Source organism: Delphinapterus leucas, chromosome X (assembly GCF_059928025.1).
Source record: "Delphinapterus leucas isolate spDelLeu-1000000601 "Yukka" chromosome X, BTC_Dleu_Yukka2, whole genome shotgun sequence".
Taxonomy (NCBI): Eukaryota; Metazoa; Chordata; class Mammalia; order Artiodactyla; family Monodontidae; genus Delphinapterus; species Delphinapterus leucas.
The window spans coordinates 66,569,394-66,594,859 of NC_143150.1; the positions used below are offsets into that span (position 1 = coordinate 66,569,394).

Genomic DNA, 25,466 nt, shown 5'->3' on the forward strand with positions numbered 1-25,466 from the left:
GTTCATTTAAAAAAAATGAACTGAGAAAGTAACCTAATTAATTGCCTCGGTAATAAGCAGTCTTTTGAGGTAATAATCCCATTTATAAGAGCTTTAAAGAGAATTTGTAATTCCTTTGAACTAATTTCTTCTACTTGATAAGTTATTTGGGGATTGTATAGCCAGAAATCTGGTCTTTCCAGTCTGTTAATAAACAAGAAGAGGAATATAATACATTTTTTACATAGACCTATTCAAGACTTTGTTTAAGAAGACTCCACATGTTTACCACTAATTCAAAGCACATACATTTGTTTTATTGGAATGATCATATATCTATGTGGTTGAATAGAGATAGACTATATGAAACTATACCTGTTACTGCTTTACATTTTTTTTTCTAAAAGAGCCCGAAATAGTATCTGTAGCCATGGTGAATAAAATAGGCAAATTATGTTTGAATTTGCTGGTAACTGTCAAATTTAATTTGAAAATATAACAAAATTAATGACTGCTTTAGAATATAGAATGCATATTTTCTGTGAACTAATATTGTTCTCTTAGCCAAGAGGATCATTAAGTCTGTATCAAATAATAAGAATTCATTTTTTAGAAAAACTGAGTTTAATTTATGCAGCCTTATTTTAAATCAAATATCCCTATTCTTGACAATTTTTGGTAACTAATTCTACTGCTAAAGATGAACTAGCCTCCACCCCTTGTTCCTTGTCCTATCTGCCTTCTAGTTCACTCTCTTCCACTGCCTTTACCACCAACCTGTTTCCTTTTTTTTAAAATTGAAGTATAGTTGATGTACAATGTTGTGTTAGTTTTAGATGTACAGCACAGTGATTCAGTTATACACATATGTATTCTTTTTCAGATTCTTTTCCCTTGTAGGTTATTACAAAATATTGAGTATAGTTCCCTGTGCTATACAGTAGGTCCTTGTTGGTTATCTATTTTATATATAGTACTGTGTATATGTTAATCCCAAATTCCTAATTTACCCCTCCCCCAACAACCTGTTTCCTTAGTATCATTCATTGTTCCACAAGTCTTGTTAATTATTTGTTATACCAGTCTTCTGCGAGTGTATATATTTCTCTGTGGGCTTATTAGAGACTATATTCATTTTTCCATGTGTAGCATATTCATTTTGTGGCTCTTACTGGAATTACTTTATATCTGCTACAAAACTATTTTTTTATGCCATCTTTCTCTATTGTTCGTAGAAGTGTACTCAGGAAGTAAAATTTTTTTCAGTATTGCCTGAATTCAGGCATGCTTTAAAGATAAATCATGCATTTTTAGAATCCATGTTATTGTTGCCTTCCTGAAATTAAAAAAAAATCCCATTTCTATTAAGTGTTTATGTGTGCAATCGTCTTTTTTTCCTTATATGTTAATGATGCAAGTGAGTCCATTCCCAGCTGGGTTCTGTTAAATAGAAATTCAGTACACACTAACTGAATGCCTACTATATGGTAAAGTACTATGTGTGTCTGCTCTCTAGTAGCTAATAATCTAGAGAAGGAAACAGATATCAAATTGTCTTAGAATGATAAGTGCTATAACACAGGTAAAAAGTGTTGTGAAACATCTAGCAGGGGTGGGGGGATTAATATGCTTGTGTCCTGGTTCCTTGACCACCTAGGAAAACCATTTAGGGTCATTCAATTAAAACCCACTAAACCCACTAGACGTGCATTCTTTGAGAATTTTGTTGGGATGACTAAAGCCACAGAAGCTATTCTTATTGGTTCCAGGGATTATTTTTCTTAGCCTAAGTCTGAGGCAACTCATTTGCATTACTGACACCTATCTTTCAAAGAGTGCTATCTTTCTATTAGGTTCCTGATCCACTTCCCAACTGAAAAGGCACATCCTAACATCTGTTCTTTGATGATTGAATTTAATGAGAAGGAACTATTTTTAAAGTTTGAATGCCAGTGCCCTGGCCAAACTTCAGTGTAAGTAATGGGAAATGTAATTGGTCAAATGCTTCTGAATAGTGAACCACTCCATGATTTCCCAGCCCTTTACAAACATATCCCTGTAAAGAAGAACAAAACCATAAATTAGCATTAACTCTGCATTGAGATTCTTCTGCACTTCTTTTTTTATCTTTTCCCATCTTCTTACTACTCTTGCAAAGTTTGAACATAAGGGTAGAGGTGAGGGGAAGGATAAATGAATATGATTGCGTTTATCTCAAACTGAAATTCTCATTGACTAACCATGCTTCTCTTCCATTGCCTCATGATGACTGGCTTTTAAAAAGAAACAAACAAAATGTAGCTTTTTCTTTGTGTAGACGTAAATTTTCATTTCTCCGAGATAAATGTTTGGGAGTGCAGTTGCTGGATTGTATGGTTAGTGTATATTTTACTTACTTAATTTTTTTAACATCTCTGTTGGAGTATAATTGCTTTACAATGGTGTGCTTGCTTAATTTTTTAAAGAAACTGCCAAACTGTTTTCCAGAGTGACTGTACCATGGTACATTCCCACTAAAAATGTATGAGAGACCCAGTTTCTCTACATCCTCGCCAGAATTTGGTACTGTCGCTATATTTTATTTTAGTAACGGGTGTGTAGTGATAGCTCATTGTGCTCTTAATTTGCATTTCTGTAACAGCTGATGATGTTGAACATCTTTTTGTGTGTTTCTTTGTCATCAGTAGATCATCTTCGATGAAATCTTTTCATGTCTTGCCTATTTTGTTTGTTTTACTGTTGAGTTTTGATAGTTTTAGAAAATATATTCTAGCTACTAATCCTTTTGAGATGTGTGGTTTGTAAATACTTTCTCCCACTCTGTAGCTTGTCTTCACATCCTCATAACAGGGTCTTTCACAGAGCAAAAGTTTTTAATTTTGATGAGGCCAGTTTACCTTTTTTTTTTTTCTTTTTTATGAATCGTGCTTTTGGTGTCAGGTCTAAGAACTCTTTGCCTACCCCTTGATCCTGAACATTTTCTCCCATATTTTTTTCCTAATTTTTAAATAGTTTTCATTTTTACATTTAGGTATGTGATCCATTTTTAATTAATTTTTAAAATAAATTTATTTATTTTATTTTATGTATGTATTTTTGGCTGTGTAGGGTCTTCGTTGCTTTGTGCAGGCTTTTTCTCTAGTTGTGGCGAGCAGGGGCTACTCTTTGTTGCGGTGAGCCGGCTTCTCATTGTGGTGGCTTTCTCTTGTTGTGGAGCACAGGCTTTAGGCACGAGGGCTTCAGTAGTTGTGGCAGGCAAGCTTAGTAGTTGTGGCTCGTGGGCTCTAGAGTGCAAGCTCAGTAGTTGTGGCACACGGGCTTAGTTGCTCCTCGGCATGTGGGATCTTCCTGGACCAGGGCTCGAACCCGTGTCCCCTGCATTGGCAGGCGGATTCTTAACCACTGCACCACCAGGGAAGCCCCTTTAATTAATTTTTGTATAAGGTGTGAAGTTTAGTTTGAGGTTCATATTTTTGACTATGGATGTCCAGTTGCTTCAGCACCATTTATTGAAAAGGCCGTCCTTTCTGTACTGAGTTGATTTTGCACCTTTGTGAAATATCAGTTGGCTATACTTGTGTAGGTCTGTTTCTGGCTCTTGTTTCTGTTCCATTGATCTATATGTATCTATCCTTTTATGTAGCTATATAATAAACCTTAAAATCAGGTAGAGTGGCTTTTCTCACTTTCTTTGGAATCTTTAGCCAATGAAAGGTTTTTTGATTTTATCTTATTTTATTTATTAGGAAATATGTAATTCACAAAAAAATGTAGTATCGCAATATACGTTTAAATCTCATCATGAAATAATGTAATTTTAAGAATAATTATCATCATCAGGCACAAGTACTAAATTTAATTTTTAGTTCTTTCACATTTTTTATGTACCTCTGCTTATTAGTCTTGGTTTTAAGTAAGTTGTCTAGCTAAAAGAAATTTTAAATGCCAAGTTGAGAGTATTAATGGCATGCTGTCTTTGTCTTTTTTTTAGATGGTGTTATCTGAAAAGGTTAGTCAACTGATGGAATGGACCAATAAAAGGCCTGTAATAAGAATGAATGGAGACAAGTTCCGTCGCCTTGTTAAAGCCCCACCAAGAAACTACTCCGTTATTGTCATGTTCACTGCTCTCCAACTTCATAGACAATGTGTCGTGTGCAAGTATGAACTTTCAACTACACTTTAAAAATTAAATAACTCATAAGATTTTAACCATATCTCAACCCCAGAAGAATGAAATTAGTTCAGTGGGTACATAAACAATTAATGTATATACGTTACTTAGAGTGTCTGTAGTAACACATAATAGTACTACTCTTTTATAGTCTTTTCTTGATGGTCCGTATTATTGGGGGAGGGACAAAGAGCAAGGATAAAGTTTCATGGTAACCATCCTAGAAATAACATAAAAAAATCTAACAATCATCTTATAAATTGGTATCAACTTATATAAATGCGTGTCAATAGCATTGATGTAGTGTTTTATTATTTGTGTGTGCTTTCAACTTCATACTCTTGTTTTATCACAACAACCCCAGAAGGTACATAAAGCAAATATTCTCTCATTTTTGGAAGAAACAGGTTCCAATATGTTAACTGGTCTACCCAAAGCTATAGATATTTATTAATGCAATAATGGTGGCTACATCCAAAATTTGGAATTACAAGAGAACTTTTTTAGAAAACAAAGATGCATGATTTAGAGGTATTTCTTTTTTCTAGATTATTTTGTAGTAATTTTAAACCTTAGAAATCGAGACTAATCTCACTTAAAATTTCATCAAACAATGGTTTGTTGATTTTATTTTACAATTTCTGAATGATCTTAGGAAAAAAGACATTTCTTTAAACAAAAGCACTATAGATAATTAAAAATAGTGGCTACTAAAAAATAAAATCGCTTTTGCTTTTTGTTGTTTATTTACTTAATTTTTAGATCAGTATTGTGATCTGGGAATTCACTTTAAATGAAACGACAAAGTTACCCTGTGAAAAACTAACTTAGTAAAATCTTGGAGGCTTTCCAAATTCTGATAGCCTGAACCCATGTGAAGGAATAGACAGCCTTCTTTCAGAATAGTGTGTTATGCTACCCCAAGCCTTTCTAACTCTTTTAAAAGGATTTTCTCCCCAGAGATAGTCAAGGGATTTGGTACCAGAGTGCTTTTTTTTTTTTTTTTTTTTTTTAGGGATGGCTGTTATGCTGAGTATAAATTAAAAGTAAGTAGAAGAAGGAAAAACAATAGTAGGTATTAACTGTGAATAAACTTAAACTCTGGAATTACTCTATAATTCAGTCAGTTTACTCACTAGCAATCATGAGTATACAAAAATGTCAGGGAATGAACAAAGTCCTTCATAATTCTGTATTAAATGCAGATTAATGGAGTTCTTAATAACTAAAGTTTTTAATACTGTCTTACTTTTTACAAGACCAAATTGTAAATTAGCACATTTTCCTAAACTCATTCAAATAATTAAAACTAAGCAACAGCGATGTGTGTAATACTATATATTTGGTGCTATCAGGATGAAAAGTATAAGAAAGATATGCTATCCTTATCATCCGGCTAGGGAAATCAGTTCCACATATGAAAATTTAGCTGGCAATATAAGACAATTTATGATTAAGTACCAAATGAATTCTGTACATAATAAATGCTATAAAATTTCAGGAAGGACATATAAGAGGAGTGGTTAGGGTTGGCCTAATGGAGAAGATAGGACTTGTACTAGGGCTAGACAGATGGATCAGATTTACATAGCAGTAGGATATTCTGATTAGAAGCAATGATGTGTGCAAGGGTACAGAGATAGGTGTAAAGTGCTGGAATTAAGAGATCCTGTTTGAGGTTGAGTAGTAGTAAGGCTATGTAAAAGCTAGATGCATTATTTGGAAATAGATGATAAAGAACTTTGAATAACCAGTGAAAGAGCTTGGAGACTGTTCTGAAGGTAATAGAAAAGCAACAATGGTTTCTGAGAAGAGGAGGAGTATCAAGAAAGTAGTCTTTTAGGAAGACTGATATATATTGCAATGTAAGAAGGATTGGAGGAGGAGAAAGTAGGGTTAGGGTTTTAATGTTCTCATTTCAGATATTAAGGATCTGACTTTAGATGATAACAATGAAAATAAATGGGGAAGGATAGAGTTAAAAGAAAATCAGAAATGAAAAATTGTCAGATCTTAAAAACTGAAAGCATATGGGAGATCAGGGAAAAGTAAAATATGGCCTGAGGTTTCAATTAATCTCAATTCCTTAGATTCTTCTTCTTTTTCACTGTAATAATTCATCAGACTGTATTCTTACTAAGTAGCATTTTGTACTTTAGATTTCTTAAATAGATTAATATTATAGTCTAATTTCTCTGAGAAGTACTTCAACCTTGTCTTTGAACTCTTAGAAGTAATTTAGGGTATTAAAAATTGGTGTAGAAACAATCTAGTTAGACTTTCTTCCAGCGAATGTTGAAGGAGCTTTGAGATAAGGAGTAGGCACAAAGTATGAAGCAGAGTCAAGTAATCACTACTTCATGGTGAAATCCCCAACACTTGGTATAAGGCTTCTCTTATGCCAAAACAGTGGCAGTGTTTTCCAAGGTTTGTCCTAAGGTTTGTCCTAACCCTGTCAGCAGAGCCTGACTTGCATTAGATTGCTTTAAAAAATGTTTTATATGTTATCTTCACAAATCCGATTGCATCCAGGCAAGCTGATGAAGAATTCCAGATCCTGGCAAACTCCTGGCGATATTCCAGTGCATTTACCAACAGGATATTTTTTGCTATGGTGGATTTTGATGAAGGCTCTGATGTATTTCAGATGGTAAGCTATTTGGTTTATTCTATTAAATAGAAATAGATAACATATGGCTAATATGGAATACCTTTATTTCAATGGCTGCAAGAAGTTAAATAAGATTTGTCTTACCTAAGATCTAGAGTAGTTAATGAGATAAAAGCTAAACTTAAGCTAAACATGAAATGTAGTGGTCAATACTAGCTTATTAGAATATGGAAATTGGGTAGAAATCAAGTAACTTTTATGTATTTTTTATTGTGGTAAAATATAATAAAAAATTACCACTTTATTTTTTTTTAAATAAATGTATTTATTTATTTCTGGCTGTGTTGGGTCTTCGTTGCAGTGCATGGGCTTCTCATTGCAGTGGCTTCTTTTGTTGCAGAGCACGGGCTCTAAGCACGTGGGCTTCAGTAGTTGTGGCTCACAGGCTCTAGAGTAGTTGTGGCACACGGGCTTAGTTGCTCCGTGGCATGTGGGATCTTCCCGGACCAGGGCTTGAACCCGTGTCCCCTGCATTGGCAGGTGGATTCTTAGCCACTGTGCCACCAGGGAAGTCCCCCCTCTTTCATTTCTGATATTAGTAATTTGTGTCTTCTCTCTTTTTTCTTAGTTAGCTTGGCCTAGAGGCTTATTGATTTTACTGATCTTTTCAAAGAACAAGCTTTTGGTTTCATTGATTTTTCTCTATTGCTTTTCTACCTTCAGTTTCATTACTTTGTTCTCTAATTTTTATTATTTCTCTTCATTTACCTTTGGGTTTAATTTGCTCTTTTGTTGGTTTCCTAAGATGGAAACTTAAATTATTGAGTTTAGACCTTTCTTTTTTTGCCGTATATGCATTCAGTGTTGTAAATCTCCCTGTAACCATTGCTTTTGCTGTATTCCACAGATTTGGATAAGTTCTGTTTCCATTTTCATTTAATTCAAAATACTTTTTAAGTTTTCTTGAGATTTCTTCTTTGACCCATGTGTTAATTAGAATTGTGCTGTTTAGTTTCCATGTATTTTGGAATTTTCCAGTTATCTTTCTGTTATTGGTGTCCAGTTTAATTCCATTGTGGTCTGAGGGCAGACATTGTGTGATTTCTGTTCTTTAAATTTGTTATGGTGTGTTTTATGGCCCATAATGTGGTCTTGCTTGGCAAATTCTGTTGTTTTGGATGAAGTCTATAGATGTCAGTTATATCCAGTTGTTTAGATGGTATTATTGAGTTCAGCTATGTCCTTACTGATTTTTTGCCTGCTGGATCTGTCCATTGGGTCTTGAAGTCTCCAACTACGATAGTAGATTTATCTATTTCTTCTTGCAGTTCTATTAGTTTTTGCCTCACATAGTTTGACACTATGTTGTTAAGCACATACATGTTAAGGATTGTATCTCTTCTTGGAGAATTGACCCCTTTTTCATCACGTAATGCCCTTTTTTATCCCTAATATCTTTCCTTGTTTTGAAGTCTGCTCTATCTGAAATGAATATAACTACTCTTGCTTTCTTTTGATTAGTGTTAGCTCGTATATTTCCTCCAGTTACTTTTTTTCCCTTCTACAATGATTTTATTATAAATATGTTCTTTTGAAATAAACAAATATTGCATTCAAGACTATCAGCAAACTTGTTCTAAGGTAATAAAAGAGGGAAAATGGAACCAGGAACCACTTAGAAGTAGAGATAAATAGCAAAGACACCTGCATGCCATGCTGACTGCCTTTCCCCCAAGAAGTAACAGGAGGTTAACGGGGACATCACATTTCTCATTAGCGCATTAATGAAAATAAGCTTCGAGTATGGTAATTTGCACTAGTTCTGTAAACTGAACTGCTCCTCTCCTTGGTCCTAAGAACTAGAATGGGAAGACAGTCAGTCTTCAGATCCCAGCATCAACGAGGAAGATCTTGACTTTGTAACTCTTTGCTCTCAGACAAAACTGTTCACTACTTGCCAGGAGTGATGTCAGAGTAGTCCTTCAGCACCCAGGCCAAGTGCTCATTGTGAGGCTTAAACCATCGCTTTTTCTGTGAAGCAGGCTTTTTCCTTCTCTGAATAGGGGCCACTTTCTTTGGTCCAGATTCCTGCATGGAAGAAATACCCTGTCACTTTAGATATTCTTCAGTTTTCTCCTTATCCATTGAATCCCCGGTGACACTCCTTCACAGTTTCTGAAACTTCTCATCCACAGAAAACTGACAGCTCTTATCATTGAAGAAAAGAATTTTCTTCTTATCAGGAAGGTTTACAAATGGTATCTGGTCCCCTAAATCCTTAACTGCTTTCTGGGAATTGGGCAGTCCTTCCCCAAAGTCTTCTAAAAGAATTCCTCCTAAGCCTTGCTGATCATGCTTATTTAAGAGCCTAAGTAGGACCTTCTTATCTTTCAAGTTGTACTTGGGCTTGAAGGCATACTTTCCATCTATTACTTCAGTTTTGGGATTACTGACTATTGCCTCTGTCATTAGCCGTTGTTTCTGCTTGAGTCCAATATCTAAATGTTGTGTTTCATCCAAAATTTTAGTAAGAGGATGTGTATCTCGTTGCTAATGCCATGTCTTCATGTAATTCAAAATCTTAGCAAGAACGCCAAACTTATATCCAGAGTGTCCTGATAGAACTTCCGAGTTAAATGATCCATTGCTATGATCAGAATTTTGTTTAGAGCTTGATGATCCTCCGTGTTCTAGCTTTGCTTTCTTCTTCTTTGATGATGATGATAATGACTCAGAAGATACAGCATGGTATGTTTCCTCCATCTATTTACTTTTAATCTATATATGTGTCTATTTTAATGTGGGTTTCTTGAAGACAACATATACTTGGGTCTTGTTTTTTGAACCACTCTAACAATTTCTATCTTTTAATTGGTGCATTTAGACCGTTGATATTCAAGTTGATTATTGATATAGTTGGATTACCATCTGCCATATTCATGACTGTTTTCTGTTTTTTGCCCTTTGTTCCTATTTTTGTCTTCCAATCTTTTTCTGCCTTTTGTGGCTTTAATTGATCATTTTATATGATTCCATTTTTCTCTCCTTTTTTAGTATATTAGTTATACGGTTTTTTTTGCTTTTCTTAGTTGTTGCCCTAGAGTTGGCAGAATACATTTACAGCTAATCAAAGCCCACTTTCAAATAACACTATACCACTTCATGGGTATCAAGAATACCTTATAATAACAAAATAATCCTAATCCCCCCCTTCCATCCCTTGTGTAATTTCTGTCATTCATTTCACTTATATATAGGCACATACACACACACACAATTGAATATGTTGCTGGTGTTATTTTGAACAAACTGTTATGTGTTAGATTAATTAAGAATAAGAAAAACAAAAGTTTTTATTTTACCTTCACTTATTCCCTCTTCAGTCCCTCCCTTAATATATGTAGATCCAAGTTTCCAACCTACCTTATTTTCCTTTTCTCTAAAGAACTTCTTTTAACATTTCCTGCCTGGAATTCCCTCAATTTTTCTTTGTCTGAAAAAGTCTTTATTTCTCCTTCACTTTTGAAGAATAATTTCACAGGGTACAGGATTCTCTAAGTTGGTGTTGTTTTTTCCTCTCAACACTTTAAATATTTTACTCCGCTCTCTTCTTGTTTGCATGGTTTCTGAAGAAACATTGGGTGTAATTCTTATCTCTCTTCCTCTATAGGTAAGAGGAAGAGAGATTCCTCTGACTTCTTTCAGAGTTCTTTTTTTTTCCTTAGATGTTGGGGGTAGGAGTTTATTAACTTATTTATTTATTTTTCTTGTGTTGGGTCTTCGTTTCTGTGCGAGGGCTTTCTCTAGTTGTGGCAAACGGGGGCCACTCTTCATCGCGGTGCGCGGGCCTCTCACTATCACGGCCTCTCTTGTTGCGGAGCACAGGCTCCAGACGCGCAGGCTCAGTAGTTGTGGCTCACGGGCCTAGTTGCTCCACGGCATGTGGGATCCTCCCAGACCAGGGCTCAAACCCGTGTCCCCTGCATTAGTAGGCAGATTCTCAACCACTGCGCCACCAGGGAAGCCCCAGAGTTTTTTTTTATCTTTGGTTTATTTGAGTTAAATTATATGCCTGGGCATAGTTTTATTGGCATTCATCCTGTTTCATGTTCTTAGATCTTCCTGGATCTGTGATTTGGGGTCTGACGTTATTTTGGGTTATTCTCAGTCATTAAATATTTCTTCTATTCCTTTCTCTTTCTTCTGGTATTCCCATTATGTGTATGTTACACCTTTTGTAATTGGCCCACAGTCCTTGGATATTCTGTTCTGTTTTAGTTTCCTTTTTTTTTTGTCTTTGTTCTCTTTGCTTTTCAGTTTTTGAGGATTCTATTGATAGATCTTCTAGCTCAGAGATTCCTCAGACATGTCCAGTGTACTAAGTCCATTAAAGGCATTCTTCATTTCTGTTACAGTGGTTTTCATCGCCAACATTTCTTTTTGGTTCTTTTTAGGATTTCCATCTCTCTGCTTACATTAACCATCTGTTTTTGCATGTTGTCTACTTTATCCATTAGAGATATTAGTATATTAGTCAGTTTTGTTTAAAATTCCTGGTATGATAATTGCAACATCCCTTCCAAGTCTGGTTCTGATACTTGCTCTGTTTCTTCAAATTGTGTTTTTTTTTACTTTTGGTATCCCTTGTAATTTTTTTCTTCATAGCCAGACATGATGTACTAGATGAAAGGAACTGCTGTAAAGTGGCCTTTAGTAATGTGGTGTGAGGGGAGAGGGATGTTTTATAGTCCTATAATTAGATCTCAGTCTTTTAGTGAGCATATGCCTCTGGACTGTGAGCTTCACAAGAGTTTCTCAGTTTTTTTCCTCCCCTCTTAGAGGACAGGATGGCTGGAGTGAACTAGAGTTCGGTATTTCCCTTCTTCCAGGTCAGTTAGGCTCTGATAATACCCCAGCAGGTTAGGCTGTGGTTAACTAGTTTCCTCTGAGGACAGACCTTGTTAAGAAGAGCAGAGTTCTCTGGGGTATTTCAAAATGTTTTATTTTCCCCTCACCCTGACAGTAGCATGAGGTGATTTTTCTCCAGTATTTACTGTGGGAACCTAGTCAAGCTCCTGGAGGTAAATCTCACAATATTTTTACCCCCCTCCCCAAAACTGTGTGCTTTTGGAGTTTTTAACTCTCAGAGTTGTCCACACTGAGCCTCCAGTAATTTGTCAGTTACAGATCAGGTTTTCCTACTCTGGCAATGTTCCTGAGGCGGTTTCCACTTGTTGGTCTCTGCTCAGATAAGCCGTGACTCCCTGTATTTGCCTGTCTGTCTCTCCAATCTTGGGGGCAGTCGTTTGCCCTGTGTCTTCCTCTCTCTTAGGGAATACCCAGAAGAGTTGTCTGCTTTTCAGTTTGTTCAGGTTTTTACTTGTTAATATGATAGAGTAGCGACTTCCAAGCTCCTTACATGCAGAACTGGAAATCATAACTTTCAACTGTATTTTTAACTTCAGCATCTGTACTAGTTTTTTTTTTTTTAATTTATTTTTGGCTGTGTTGGGTCTTTGTTGCTACGCGCGGGCTTTCTCTGGTTGTGGCGAGCGGGGGCTACTCTTCGTTGCGGTACGTGGGCTTCTCATTGCGGTGACTTTTCTTGTTGCGGAGCACAGGCTCTAGGCGCGCGGACTTCAGTAGTTGTGGCTCGTGGGCTCCGTAGTTGTGGCTCGTGGGCTCTAGAGTGCAGGCTCAGTAGTTGTGGCGCACGGGCTTAGTTGCTCTGCGGCATGTGGGATCTTCCCGGACCAGAGCTCGAACCCGTGTCCCCTGCCTTGGCAGGCAGATTCTTAACCACTGCGCCACCAGGGAAGCCCTGTAGTAGTTCTTTCCCCTTTGCATATAAGGGGACATAGATGCAATCAGTAGATTCAAGGACATAGATTGAGTTTTGTCTGTTTATAAATCTGTCTAACTCATATATTTGGACATATTTTACTCAACAATTGTATAAAACAGGAAAGGAAAGATTTGGGTATAACTTCTTATTGTACACCTTTATATGAATGACTTCCCAATCCAAAAATTCATTATGTCCCAAATAAAACTCCTGTCTCTCCCACTTCCACTCAAACCCGGTCCTCTTGGGTTCTGTATCATTGGTGACACTTTTTTGTCATTCCTCTTTTTCTACAACATCCATCATCCTTTACTTCCAAGGCCTTCATCTTCTTTCATTTGAACTTACCATCCATATAATACTCTCTCGATATTGCCTGCTGTAACAGTTCCTAGAGGTTTTTTCCTAGAGGGTATTAATAAGAAAACTTGGGGGAAAATAAAATTTGGGAAACCTTAATTTAAACAAATTAAATTTTATTTTTTACTTCAGGGTATCAAGAACTATGAAGGGTCTTGAGGTTTTATTCTACTTGCAAACTAACAAGTGACCCTGCCACAGTTTCATAGATGCTCACAGATGACATGACACTCCTGGGTTGGAGTTAAAGGACTTTATTACTCACAACAACAAAATCCAAAGTATCAACACTTCATTGCACTGGTTCCCTAAGCCCCACTTCCCATAGGACAATGCAAGGAAAACGAGTGGGTTGCATTATGGAAGAGGAACTCTAAGCTTTGGGAACCCAAATCTTCTATAAAGGCTAGTAAGCATGCATGCCCATTGCTTTGGAGGGAGACTCTGTTACTATCTTCTAAGGCTGTACAAACATCCTTGAGAAGATCATCCAGAACAAAGGCAGTCAGTGCCTCTGCTCACAAGACATGCATAAACATGAGAAACTGTTTTCCAACACAGGACTTCTCATAGACTTCAACATGCTGAAATGTGTTATTCCTTCCATTCTAATAGTGAGCTGTAATATGCAGAATTTCCCCAAGTATTGGACCACTTAATGGAGCATTTTAGTTGTATTCTATGGAACACACTTTTGGAAATAGTGGCATATAGACTAAAGCCAAAATTCCTTAGTCCTCCTCACTTCATGCCCTCTTTACTCCAAACACATAACCACCTTTCCCATATTAATATTATGTCGTTGTTTTATTTCAACATTGTTGATCGTTTCCTACAACATAAAGTATCTTTTCTCTCTTGCTCCCTTTCTCTCCACTTTCAAAGTTCTGTTTACCCTTTAAGCCTCATTTCAGATATTCCCCTGAAGCCTTTTCAAATCCTCAAATGTGAGTCAACCCTTTTTTTGTATTGTCACACTACTTTCCTTATATTTCTATTATATATATATATCTCCAGATTCTATCTTATAGTAGAATTAACCCTAGAGTTGTTTGACAGTCCCTCTTAGAATATACTTACTTATGGGCAGAGCCAACATCCTGTAGCTATTAGTGCTAAGCACATAATAGATGTTCAGTAAATGTCAAACGGATGGATTAATGTTCCATTTTACAGTATGTCATCATGCTGGTCATATTCTAGTCTCACACAGCTCCATAAAACAAAATCAGTATATTCATAAAACATGCTATAGCCTAAAAGGTTAGTGCATTTAGGGCTTTTTAGACCAAAGGAAACAATTTCTAAAGTTTAAGAACTGCTTTCTCATTCTCTACTATTAGAGCAAGGACTGTTTTGGAAATTAAAAATTGTAATTCCATTTGTTTGAACAAGATACACATAAAGAATTTCTGTTAGTGATTTGTAAAAATACAAAACCAATTTTCTCCTATGTCAAATACCTTTTAATATCAATGTCCATTTTAGAGCTATATTTAGAGTTAGTGGTATAAGGATGGCAGTGTGTCCATCTGTGGAAGAAATTCAAACCTTTCTCCAAAGAACAATGTCATATGCCACAGTATACAAAAGCTAAGCATGGATGAAAAGTGGTACCTACCAAAAACAGTACATCTTATTTTGGTTCTTTAACATCTAAGGATTTTCAAAGCCTACAAGACTTTAAAAATTTTTTAAATTGTGAGAAAATAGGCATAACATGAAATGTACTATCTTAACCATTCTTAAATGTGGTTCAGTAGTGTTCAGTACATTCAGGTTGTTGTACAACCAACCTCCAGAACTCTTTTCACCTCGTAAAACTGAAACTCTTTACACATTAAATAATTCCTTATTCCCTCTTCCTCCAGCCCCTGGCAACTATCATTCTACTTTGTCTCTATGAATTTGACTACTGTCAGTACCTCATATAAGTGGAATCATACGGTATTTGTCTTTTTGTGACTGGCTTATTTCACTTAGGATAATGTCCTCAAAGTTTATCCATGTTGTAGCATGCATCAAAATTTCCTTGCTTCTTAAGGCTGAATAATGTTGCACTGAATGTATATACCACATTTTATTTATCCATTCATCTGTTGATGGACACTTGGGTTGCTTCCACCTTTTGGCTATTGTGAATAATGCTGCTATCAGCATAGGTATACAAATATCTCTTCAAGACCCTGCTTTCAGTTGTTTTAGATTTATACCCAGAAGTAGAATTCCTAGGTCATATGGTAGTTCCATTTATTATTTTTTTAGTAGCTTCCATATTGTTTTCCATAGTGTCTGTACCATTTTGCATTATTTTTGATTTTTTGATAGTAGTTGTCCTAATGAGTGTGAGATGGTGTCGCATTGTGGTTTTGACTTGTAATTCTTTAATGATTAGTGATGTAGAACATCTTTTCATGTGCTTGTTGGCAATTTGTATATCTTTTTTGAGAAATGTCTATCCATATTCTTTGCCCAGTTTTTAATCAGTTTGTTTGTTTTTTAGTTGTAGGATTCCTTTATGTATTCTGGATATTAGCCCTTTATCAGACATATGATTTATAGATATTTCTCCCATTCCATTGATTGCTTTTTCACTCTGTTGATTGTGTCTGTAGCCTACAAGATATTTTTACAAAGCTGATTTGGTATAAAGATGTTATACTAGTAATCATGGAAATACAAATTACAATAATGGTGATACACAATATTCATCCATTAGATCAGCTTTTGGCAAGAATGTGGGGAAACAGATACCTTCCTATGTCTCTGGGTAGGAGTGTAAATTGGTACAGCCACTTCTGAAGGCGAGTTGGCTCTATCCATTTTAATTTAAGATGTTTCTGCCCTATGAACTAATTATTCCATTTCTAGAGAAACACTCTCAGATGTATACAGGGAGATATGTACATGGCTGTTCATTACAACATCATTTTTAATTGGAAAAAAAGAACTAAAATACCAACAATAGCATAATTACTTAATAAACTGTGAGAGTGAGGTCAATATATATATACATACTGTCATGGATAGATCTCTCAAACATGGTTGAATAATAAAAAGCAAATTGCAGAATATTACAGTTAATGTGATACCATTTGTGTTAAAATAAAGCACACACAAAGCAATATTATATGTTTTCTGTTGGTACATACACATGTATATGAATAAATTCAGAAAGGTCTAGAAATGGTAATAGCGGCTGCCAGAATGGACTGGAGTTGATCCTCAAAACCCTGTAATTTTTTATTTTTAATTTCATAAGGGAAATGGATTTCATATATTACCTAGTTCTTTTAGATGCATATATATATTTTAAATCCAAAGGAGGTACAATAGTCCCCTCTATCTACAGGGGATACATTCTAAGACCCTGAAACTGCAGACAATACCGAACCCTATATGTAACTGTATTTTTTCTTATACATGCATACATACCTATGATAAAGTTTAATTTATAAATTAGTACAGTAAGAGATTAGCAACAATAATAATAAAATGGAAGAATTAAAACAATATACTGTAATAAATTTATGTGAATGTGGTCTCTCTCAGAATATTTTGTTGTACAAATTTATCTTTTCCATCTTACCTTTTCTATCTTAATTAAGCACTTATCACTTACTGTGGCTGTAATTTTTGCAGTTGAGGTGGACAGCAAAGTCAGCATGAATTTATCTTCCTTCTTCACAATTTCATGAAGATTCACTCTTACCATAGGTCTTAGCAACCTCAGCATATGATTTTTTTTCTTTCCTTATTAAGTTGAGAACTTTCACCTTTTCACTTAAAGGAAGCACTTTACAGCTTCTCTTTGGGATATCTGAATTGCCAGCATCACTACTTTTGTGTTTGGGGCCATTATTAAGTAAAATAAGGGTTACTTGAACATAAACATTGTGGTACCACGACAGTTGATCTGATAACCAACACTAAGTGACTAATGGGTGGGATATGCTGGACAAAGGGATGATTCACATCCTGGGTGGTATGGCGAGAGATTTCATCACACTGCTCAGAATGGCTGCAATGTAAAAATTTTGAATTGTTTATTTCTGGAATTTTCCGTTTAGTATTTTCAGACTGAAGTTGCCCATGGGTAACTGAAACTCTGGAAAGTGAAACTGCAGACAAGTGGGAACTGCTGTATAGCTAAACAAATACTGAAGAGTTTGGCCTAAAGTTTGGGCAGCAGTTTGGTGGCGTGAACACTATCCAGGGTGTGGTTCTTAAGTTTTGCAGACTCAAATTGAATTTTTAACAGTGTAGCCAGAATTTATCTAGCTCTGCAGACTTTGTATATACTCACCAAACCATAAAAATCCATGGACATTGGTAACCAAAGACCTAATCTTTTAATTCACCAATTCACCATATTTTACTGCCAAGGAGACCAAAATAATCATGTCCACTATTGGTATACCCTCTCCCCTTATGAGAATATCTAAAAATATTACTGTTAGAAGGGTTACTGTAATAAGTATAGAATCAAAGCAAGGGAGTGGGTTATTTTATTGGTTGATGTCTTAAGTTATAATTGTTTTATACAAGCCAATCTCTATTAAAGGATTACCTGCTGAGGGGACCTGAACACTTGCATCCGTTGGTCAACATCTTTTCCCTGGACTTAGACTTTTTATTTTCCACAAGTATAGTTATATCACGTCAGGAAAGATATAATGCGGATGAGTAGGTCATAGATTCTTTACCTTAGCAATTCCAGTGTTATCTTCTTAAGAGTACCATGGTCTCATGACAGAGAACAGAGAAACGTGATGCTTATCACTAAACATTTATGAACCTTTTAGAATTGACTATTTCTCATATTGGTTATCATTTCGTATTGGTTTTCACTACAATAGAGCACTCTCTTATCCTGATCTTGTTTCCTCCAAATTGAGAATGTGCTCTAGGGACTTCCCTGGCAGTCCAGTGGTTAAGACACTGCACTTCCACTGCAAGGGGTGCAGGTTCCATCCCTGGTCAGGGAACTAAGGTCCCACGTGTGCCACATGTCACGGCCAAAAAAAATAGAGAGTGTGCTCTATTTGGAGCTTACCTAAGCTACATGAGACAATTTTAGTTCTCATAAATGTATTATGTTTTGCATAATCTCTGAACAGATTAAAGTGATTGCAGTATGGGAAATTTTCCATTCTAAAGGAGTAAAATGTTGGTTTCTTAGCTAGGAATTTATATTTGGTAAGTAAAGTGTACTAGTTAAGGTCACAAGCAGCCTTCGGTTTGAATCCTGTCTCCATCACTTACCACTTTCCTTAGGCAAATCACTTAACCTACTTAAACCTGGGCTTCCTCATCTTTGTAAAATGCCTAAATTTCAAGATAATATTTGCTGTTAAGATTATTTTCTTGGTAATTTATATTTTAACGCAATACTTTTTATTCAGCTAAACATGAATTCAGCTCCAACTTTCATCAACTTTCCTGCAAAAGGGAAACCCAAACGGGGTGATACATATGAATTGCAGGTGCGTGGATTTTCAGCTGAGCAGATTGCCCGGTGGATTGCTGACAGGACTGATGTCAATGTAAGTTTCCTTGCTTTGTACAGTAGAAAGTTACTTTGTCATTATCCACTTTGAATCTTTCTGGGAGGTCCTAATTGGTCTTGTCCCCATATCACTGAGGTAGTGATAGTTTGTCAGTCCCTTCATAAGTAGCATTTAAGAGAATCATCCTGATGAAAGAATGACATTACAAAACATCCTCTATTGGGCTTCCCTGGTGGCGCAGTGGTTGAGAGTCCGCCTGCTGATGCAGGGGACACGGGTTCGTGCCCCAGTCTGGGAAGATCCCACATGCCGCGGAGCGGCTGGGCCCGTGAGCCATGGCCGCTGAGCCTGCGCGTCTGGAGCCTGTGCTCTGCAGCGGGAGGGGCCACAACAGTGAGAGGCCCGTGTACCACAAAAAAAAAAAAATCCTCTATTACGTAGTCAATTCAGCATGGAAACCACTCTTTTGCCCTTGTTAAGTCCATGGACTGTCTAGTTGTACTTGGCAAATTCTTCTTAATCTAAAAGATGTTATGTTGTGAAAAAAAATGGCTTTCAAAAAGCAAAAATAGGGCTTCCCTGGTGGCGCAGTGGTTGGGAGTCTGCCTGCCGATGCAGGGGACGCGGGTTCGTGCCCCGGTCCGGGAAGATCCCACGTGCCGCGGAGCAGCTGGGCCCTTGGGCCATGGCCGCTGGGCCTGCGCATCCGGAGCCAGTGCTCCACGGCGGGAGAGGCCGCAAAGGTGAGAGGCCCGCGTGCCACGAAAAAGAAAAAAAAAGCAAAAATAAATAAATAGATAAATAAAAGATGTTATGTTGTGGTTAAAGAGAATATTGTATCCATCCCATTTTCGGGTACATTGTAGACTTTTTCATTAGGATGAAAAGAAAAAGTGTAATTTTCTTGAAAATGACCACACTAATTTTGATTGCTTTCATTTCAAAGTATTTTGAACTGTATAATTAATGGATAAAATTCATACTTTAAAGTGTTTTTCTCTCCTTTCCATTAGATTAGAGTAATTAGACCCCCAAATTATGCTGGCCCCCTTATGTTGGGATTGCTTTTGGCTGTTATTGGTGGACTTGTGTATCTTCGAAGAAGCAATATGGAATTTCTCTTTAATAAAACTGGATGGGCTTTTGCTGCTCTGGTAAGTGAATTTTAGAAGAAAAATTGCTTGAATAAAACTCCTAATATTACATTGTTAGGTGGCATTTTGTTTATTTCTTACCTGTGGGAAAAGATATGATATATTTTTATTTTATACCTTAAAATCAGTTTGTTTCCTCCATTATCTCATTAGGATGGCCAGAGCTTGAAGGAACTCATTGTACCCAGTTTTTATTCAACCTGAAAGACTGTCACCCCTACGAAAATCTCCAGTTCTTTTGAAAATATTCTTCTAAAACGGTTTTCAATATTCAATTTTAAACTTGTGTCAGTTTATTTATAATGTTAAAACAGTGTTTTCCTTTCAAAGTAAATATTATTGATTCTTGTGATCCTTGTGATGAAATATAAGCCTTTTATCTTTTATCATTTATCTGAAAAAATTTATTTCATATATTACTTGAGAGGGTGCACTTTTCATACACCTATGAGTCTAATCAAGGTGGGAACAGCTACACCATGTTATATGAGTATTTCATTACTTTTTGTTTCCTAGTGTTTTGTGCTTGCTATGACATCTGGTCAAATGTGGAACCATATAAGAGGACCACCATATGCTCATAAGAATCCCCACACAGGACATGTGGTAAGGGAAAGTCCAGGATTTCTTTTCATCTTATACCAAAGTTAACCTTAATTATTATTATCCTGTGAGATCAGTGCCAGTGTATGAAGGAACTAGGTTTAGTTTTGACTTTTCAATCTCTTTGTATTAATGAGCTTCAATTGCTAAAAAGCTGTGCAGTACTCTTAAAAGTGGGAAGTTCCTTATCCCATTTGGTAGTTCTTTTGAGTAAGGTGGCTAAGAATGAAAGATAGCCTTCAACTAAATAGAATAATAGACGATCAAGTACTTGAGCATCTATCCTTTCTAGGCACTGTACTAGGTATTACTAGGTATAGTGATAAGAAAAACATAGTCCCTGTTTTCATGGAGTTTATTTTATTGTACCTCATGGTCTTCTACACTGAAAAACTAGTTTTCTCATATATTCTGTTGTTGAAAACACAGTATAAGTACAGTGAATAAGTACAAATAAATATAAGTACAAATAATAATAAATAACACAGAAATAGCTTTCATTTTAATCAAACTTTTTACTGATGAATGCTTACATACATCAGGTAAATTATTAATTTCATAGTGTTTGAAAGTAGTCAATTTTAGGATTAAATCACCAAAATTTACTGTATATTTAAAGATTAAATTTTGTCCTTTTTTCCCCCAGAATTATATCCATGGAAGCAGCCAAGCCCAGTTTGTAGCTGAAACACACATTGTTCTTCTGTTTAGTATCCTCTTTACAATAAGTTCTTGGTGCCACATTTTAATTTGTCTGTTTTCTCACATTCTACAGCATTTGGTTGAGGCTGCTCTCTTATTAGTGCAAGTCATAATATCTTTGGAATCATATTACTGTGTCATCTGTCTTAGCCTGATCAGCTAAAGACCACCAGGGACAAACCTGCAAGTCTGATAAAGCCAAGTTTATTGGATCATTGCTACAAAGGAGACTACAAATCAGTGGGACCATGGGATATCTTACCTAAGGAAAGATAGAGTTGTTATAGGATTTAAGGAAAGGTGGAGCTTAGATGAAATGTAAATGAAGCAATGTTTTGATGAGCTCAAAGCAAAGCCAGGCTAAGTGTAAAGGGATCAGAATCAGGTCTGGACTGTGAAGTGAACCCAGGGTTCTGTTTCCTGGACACTACACCGTTCAGATAAATTTGGGAATTTGTCTTCAGAAACTCCTTTTTTTTAAATTAAATTTATTTATTTATTTTTGTCTGCATTGGGTCTGCATTGCTGCATGTGGGCTTTCTCCAGTTGTGGCAAGCGGGGCTACTCTTTGTTGCAGTGGGCGGGCTTCTTGTTGCGGTGGCTTCTCTTGTTGCAGAGCACAGGCTCTAGGCGTGTGGGCTTCAGTAGTTGTGGCACATGGGCTCAGTAGTTGTGGCTCGTGGGCTTAGTTGCTCCGCAGCATGTGGGATCTTCCCAGACCAGGGCTCGAACCCGTGTCCCCTGCATTGGCAGGTGGATTTTTAACCACTGCACCACCAGGGAAACCCAGAAACGCCTTTTTTAAAGCTCTGTACTTTGGTTGTAAATTGAGGCTACTTAGAAATTGTACTTGTAAATTGAGTAACTTAGATCCTCCAGTCAAGAATGGAATGTTTCCTTCTTACTGATATAATTTGAATCAGTCTACGATTTTAGAGAACAAGGTTCCTCATTGAGTAAGAAAACTGTAGTTACTCAAAGACAGGGTTTATTTTGACATTTTACAGCTGCAGCATGCCCTAGGGAGAAATATTATTTCCTGTAAACTGTGCAGCTACTTTATATGTATGTTGGCCCATCCTCTCGAATGGCAGGGCAGATTTTTACTTTCTCACATCTGAAAATTGATGTCTCTGTAAGCTGAAGAATAGGTAACAGTGATATCAGATAGGCAGCAGTCTACATTTCTTAGTATTACTGATCATAGTTTACCCACCTGAATGCATAAACAGTGACTCTGCAGAGCAAATCAACAAGGGGAATAAATGTAATGTTCCTAGAGTTGTGCTTCTCAGCCAAGGGGTCCTAACATTGACATACAGGAATCAATTGTAGCCCAGGCTGTTAGAGAATCTGCCCAGTGACTTGGTGGTAATGTCATTTGCCCTGCCTTGTCATCCCATCATCTAGATGACTAAGAGGAGTTCCATTTTTTATAGTTATAGACATACTTCACACACAGTTTGGTTTTTTAATGTATTATAAGCATTTAATAAATTGTATATGGCCTTCAAAGTTACAAAAGTGCATGAGAATTACAGAGCAATAAGAAAATATTGGCAAGGAAAAGGAAAAATAGTCATCATTATCAATGTCTTTATAATGGATATATCATAATTCAATTATTCTCCTATTGGTGAATATTGGAAAGAATGTTCTCTTGGGTATAAAAATAATTGACAGCATTCCCTGGTGGTCCAGTGGTTAGGATTCCAGGCTTTCACTGCTGGGGGCCCAGGTTCGATCCCTGGTCAGGGAAATAAGATCCTGCAAGACACACGGCACAGCCAAAAATAATAATAATAATTGGCATATCTCTGAATTTCCAGAAGTATGAAACAGAGTGTGTAAATCTGTCTGTTGCTCTTCGTGTTTTGTCCAAATTGTTTTCCGAAAGGCTTTTGCTTAAATTTAAGGGTAGGAGGGACTTCCCTGGCGGTCCAGTGGTTAAGATTCTGTGCTTCCAGTGCAGGGGGTGTGGGTTCAATCCCTGGTCAGGGAACTAAGATCCCACATAGCACGCAGTGAGGCCAAAAAAAAAAGGCGGTGGGGTAGGGAGGTTTGCTGCCAGAAATATATATGTGCCCTGCTTTCCCTGGCAAGTCCTAACCATCGTTATGTATTATTTTTTTAAACTGCTAATTCAGTAGGCAAAGAAATTGTTTAAATATAGCTTGGACAATAATAATCAAAGTAACAAACATTTTTCCACAATTCTATACTTATGCTTCCTTTTATACAAATATCTTTGCCTTCATCATATATAATGTACTTTCTTCTACTGGCTCTTTTATTTTTTTATTGAAGTGTAGTTGATTTACAATATTTGTGTTAGTTTCAGGTGTACAACATACTGATTCAGTTTTTTTCAGATTATATTCCATTATAGGTTATTACAAGATATTGAATATAATTCCCTGTGCTATACAGTAAATCCTTGTTGCTTATCTATTTTATGTATAGTAGTTTGTGTTTGTTAATCCCATAACCCTAATTTGTCCCTCCCTCCCTCTCCCCTTTCATAATCATAAGTTTGTTTTCTATGTCTATGAGTCTGTTTCTGTTTCGTACATAGATTCATATATATTGGGTTGGCCAAAAAGTGCCTTCGGTTTTTAAGTAAAAATAAAAGACATTTTTCATTTTCACCAAGAACTTTATTGAACAAAATCTTCACCCTTTTGTTCCACTACTTTCTGCCATTTTTCAGGCAACTTCATAATTCCATCCTCCCAAAACTTTTTATCTTTTTGAGCAAAGAACTGTTCCAGGTGCCTTTTACAGTCTTCCAGGGAATTGAAATTTTTTCCATTAAGAGAATTTTGTAAAGACTGAAATAAATGGAAATCCGAAGGTGCAATGTCTGGTGAATAAGGAGGATGAATCAGAACTTCCCAGCCAAGTTATAACACTTTTTGCCTGGTCATCAAAGAAACATGCGGTCTAGCGTTATCCTGATGGAAGATTATGCGTTTTCTGTTGACTAATTCTGGACGCTTTTCATCGAGTTCCGCTTTCAGTTGGTCTAATTGGGAGCAGTACTTGTTGGAATTAATTGTTTGGTTTTCCGGAAGGGGCTCATAATAGAGGACTCCCTTCCAGTCCCACCATATACACAACATCACCTTCTTTGGATGAAGACTGGTCTTTGGTGTGGTTGGTGGTGGATCATTTCGCTTGACCCAAGATCTCTTCTGTTCCACATTGTTGTACAGTGTCCACTTTTCATTGCCTGTCACAATTTGTCTTAAACACGGAACGTTTTCGTTACTTTTCAGTAGAGGATCACATGTGGAAATACGGTCAAGAAGGTTTTTTTTGCTTAACTTATGTGGAACCCAAACATCAAAGCGATTCATATAACTAAGCTGGTGCAAATGAGTTTCAGCACTTGTTGTGGATATTTTGAGTATGTCGGCTATCTCCCACGTGGTATAACGTTGATTGTTCTCAATTAATGTCTCGATTTGATTGCTATCAACTTAAACTGGTCTACCCGACCGTGGCACATCATCCAGCGATAAATCTCCAGCACGAAACTTTGCAAATCACTTTTTTTGTTTTTATAAATTTATTTATTTTATTTTTGGCTGCATTGGGTGTTCGTTGCTGCACACGGGCTTTCTCTAGTGGCAGCGAGTGGGGGCTACTCTTCATTGCACTGCACGTGCTTCTCATTGAGATGGCTTCTCTTATTGCAGAGCACGGGCTCTAGGGAGCACGGGCTCAGTAAGTTGTGGCTTGTGGGCTCTAGAGCACAGGCTCAGTAGTTGTGGTACACAGACTTAGTTGCTCCATGGCATGTGGGATCTTCCCAGACCAGGGCTTGAACCCGTGTCCCCTGCATTGGCAGGCGGATTCTTAACCACTGCACCACCAGGGAAGCCCCGCAAACAACTTTTGACATGTTCGATCAGTCACAGCACCTTCTCCATACACTGCACAAACCGTTTTTTGCATTTCAGTTGCATTTTTACCTTTCTTGAAATAATAAAGCATAATATGCTGAAAATGTTGCTATTTCCCCCATCTTCATTATTAAAATGGCTACACAAAAATTCACCAATTTTGATTAGTTTTTTTTAAATGCATGCTGATATGACAGCTGTCACATACAGTCTAACAAAATTGTTTCAAATGAATAAAGACAACTAAGTGCTACTAGAGCCATCTTACGGAAAAAACCGAACGAACCTTTCAGCCTACCATATATATATATATATATATATATATTCATTTATATGCATATACTCCCCTCCCCCACATTCTGTGATTTTGATGTCCTGTTTTACATCTTCATGCTTAACCTTTTACTGTTTATTGTAGTTACAGTCACTTTTAAAATTTTTTAAATTGTTTTTTAAATCTATGTACTGGTTTATTATTATTTTATTTTATTTTATATTTTTGCTGTACACGGGCCTCTCACTGTTGTGGTCTCTCCCATTGTGGAGCACAGGCTCCAGACGCACAGGTTCAGCGGCCATGGCTCACGGGCCCAGCCGCTCCACGGCATGTGGGATCTTCC

The 25,466-nt window shown here is 36.7% G+C and overlaps 1 protein-coding gene and 1 pseudogene across 1 annotated transcript in view; one reads left to right on the top strand and one right to left on the bottom strand.

The window, feature by feature from the left end:
- The window catches only part of MAGT1 (magnesium transporter 1), a 47,705-nt gene that overhangs the window by 12,110 nt on the left and 10,129 nt on the right, over positions 1 to 25,466 (top strand). Inside the window, exons 2-7 of the mRNA XM_022580848.2 lie at positions 3,971 to 4,140; positions 6,686 to 6,803; positions 18,375 to 18,515; positions 19,493 to 19,633; positions 20,150 to 20,239; positions 20,883 to 20,946. Coding sequence (XP_022436556.2) covers positions 3,971 to 4,140; positions 6,686 to 6,803; positions 18,375 to 18,515; positions 19,493 to 19,633; positions 20,150 to 20,239; positions 20,883 to 20,946 — 724 coding nt within the window. The remainder of the gene's footprint in view (positions 1 to 3,970; positions 4,141 to 6,685; positions 6,804 to 18,374; positions 18,516 to 19,492; positions 19,634 to 20,149; positions 20,240 to 20,882; positions 20,947 to 25,466) is intronic.
- On the bottom strand, positions 8,526 to 12,300 carry LOC149744262 (general transcription factor IIE subunit 2 pseudogene; annotated as a pseudogene).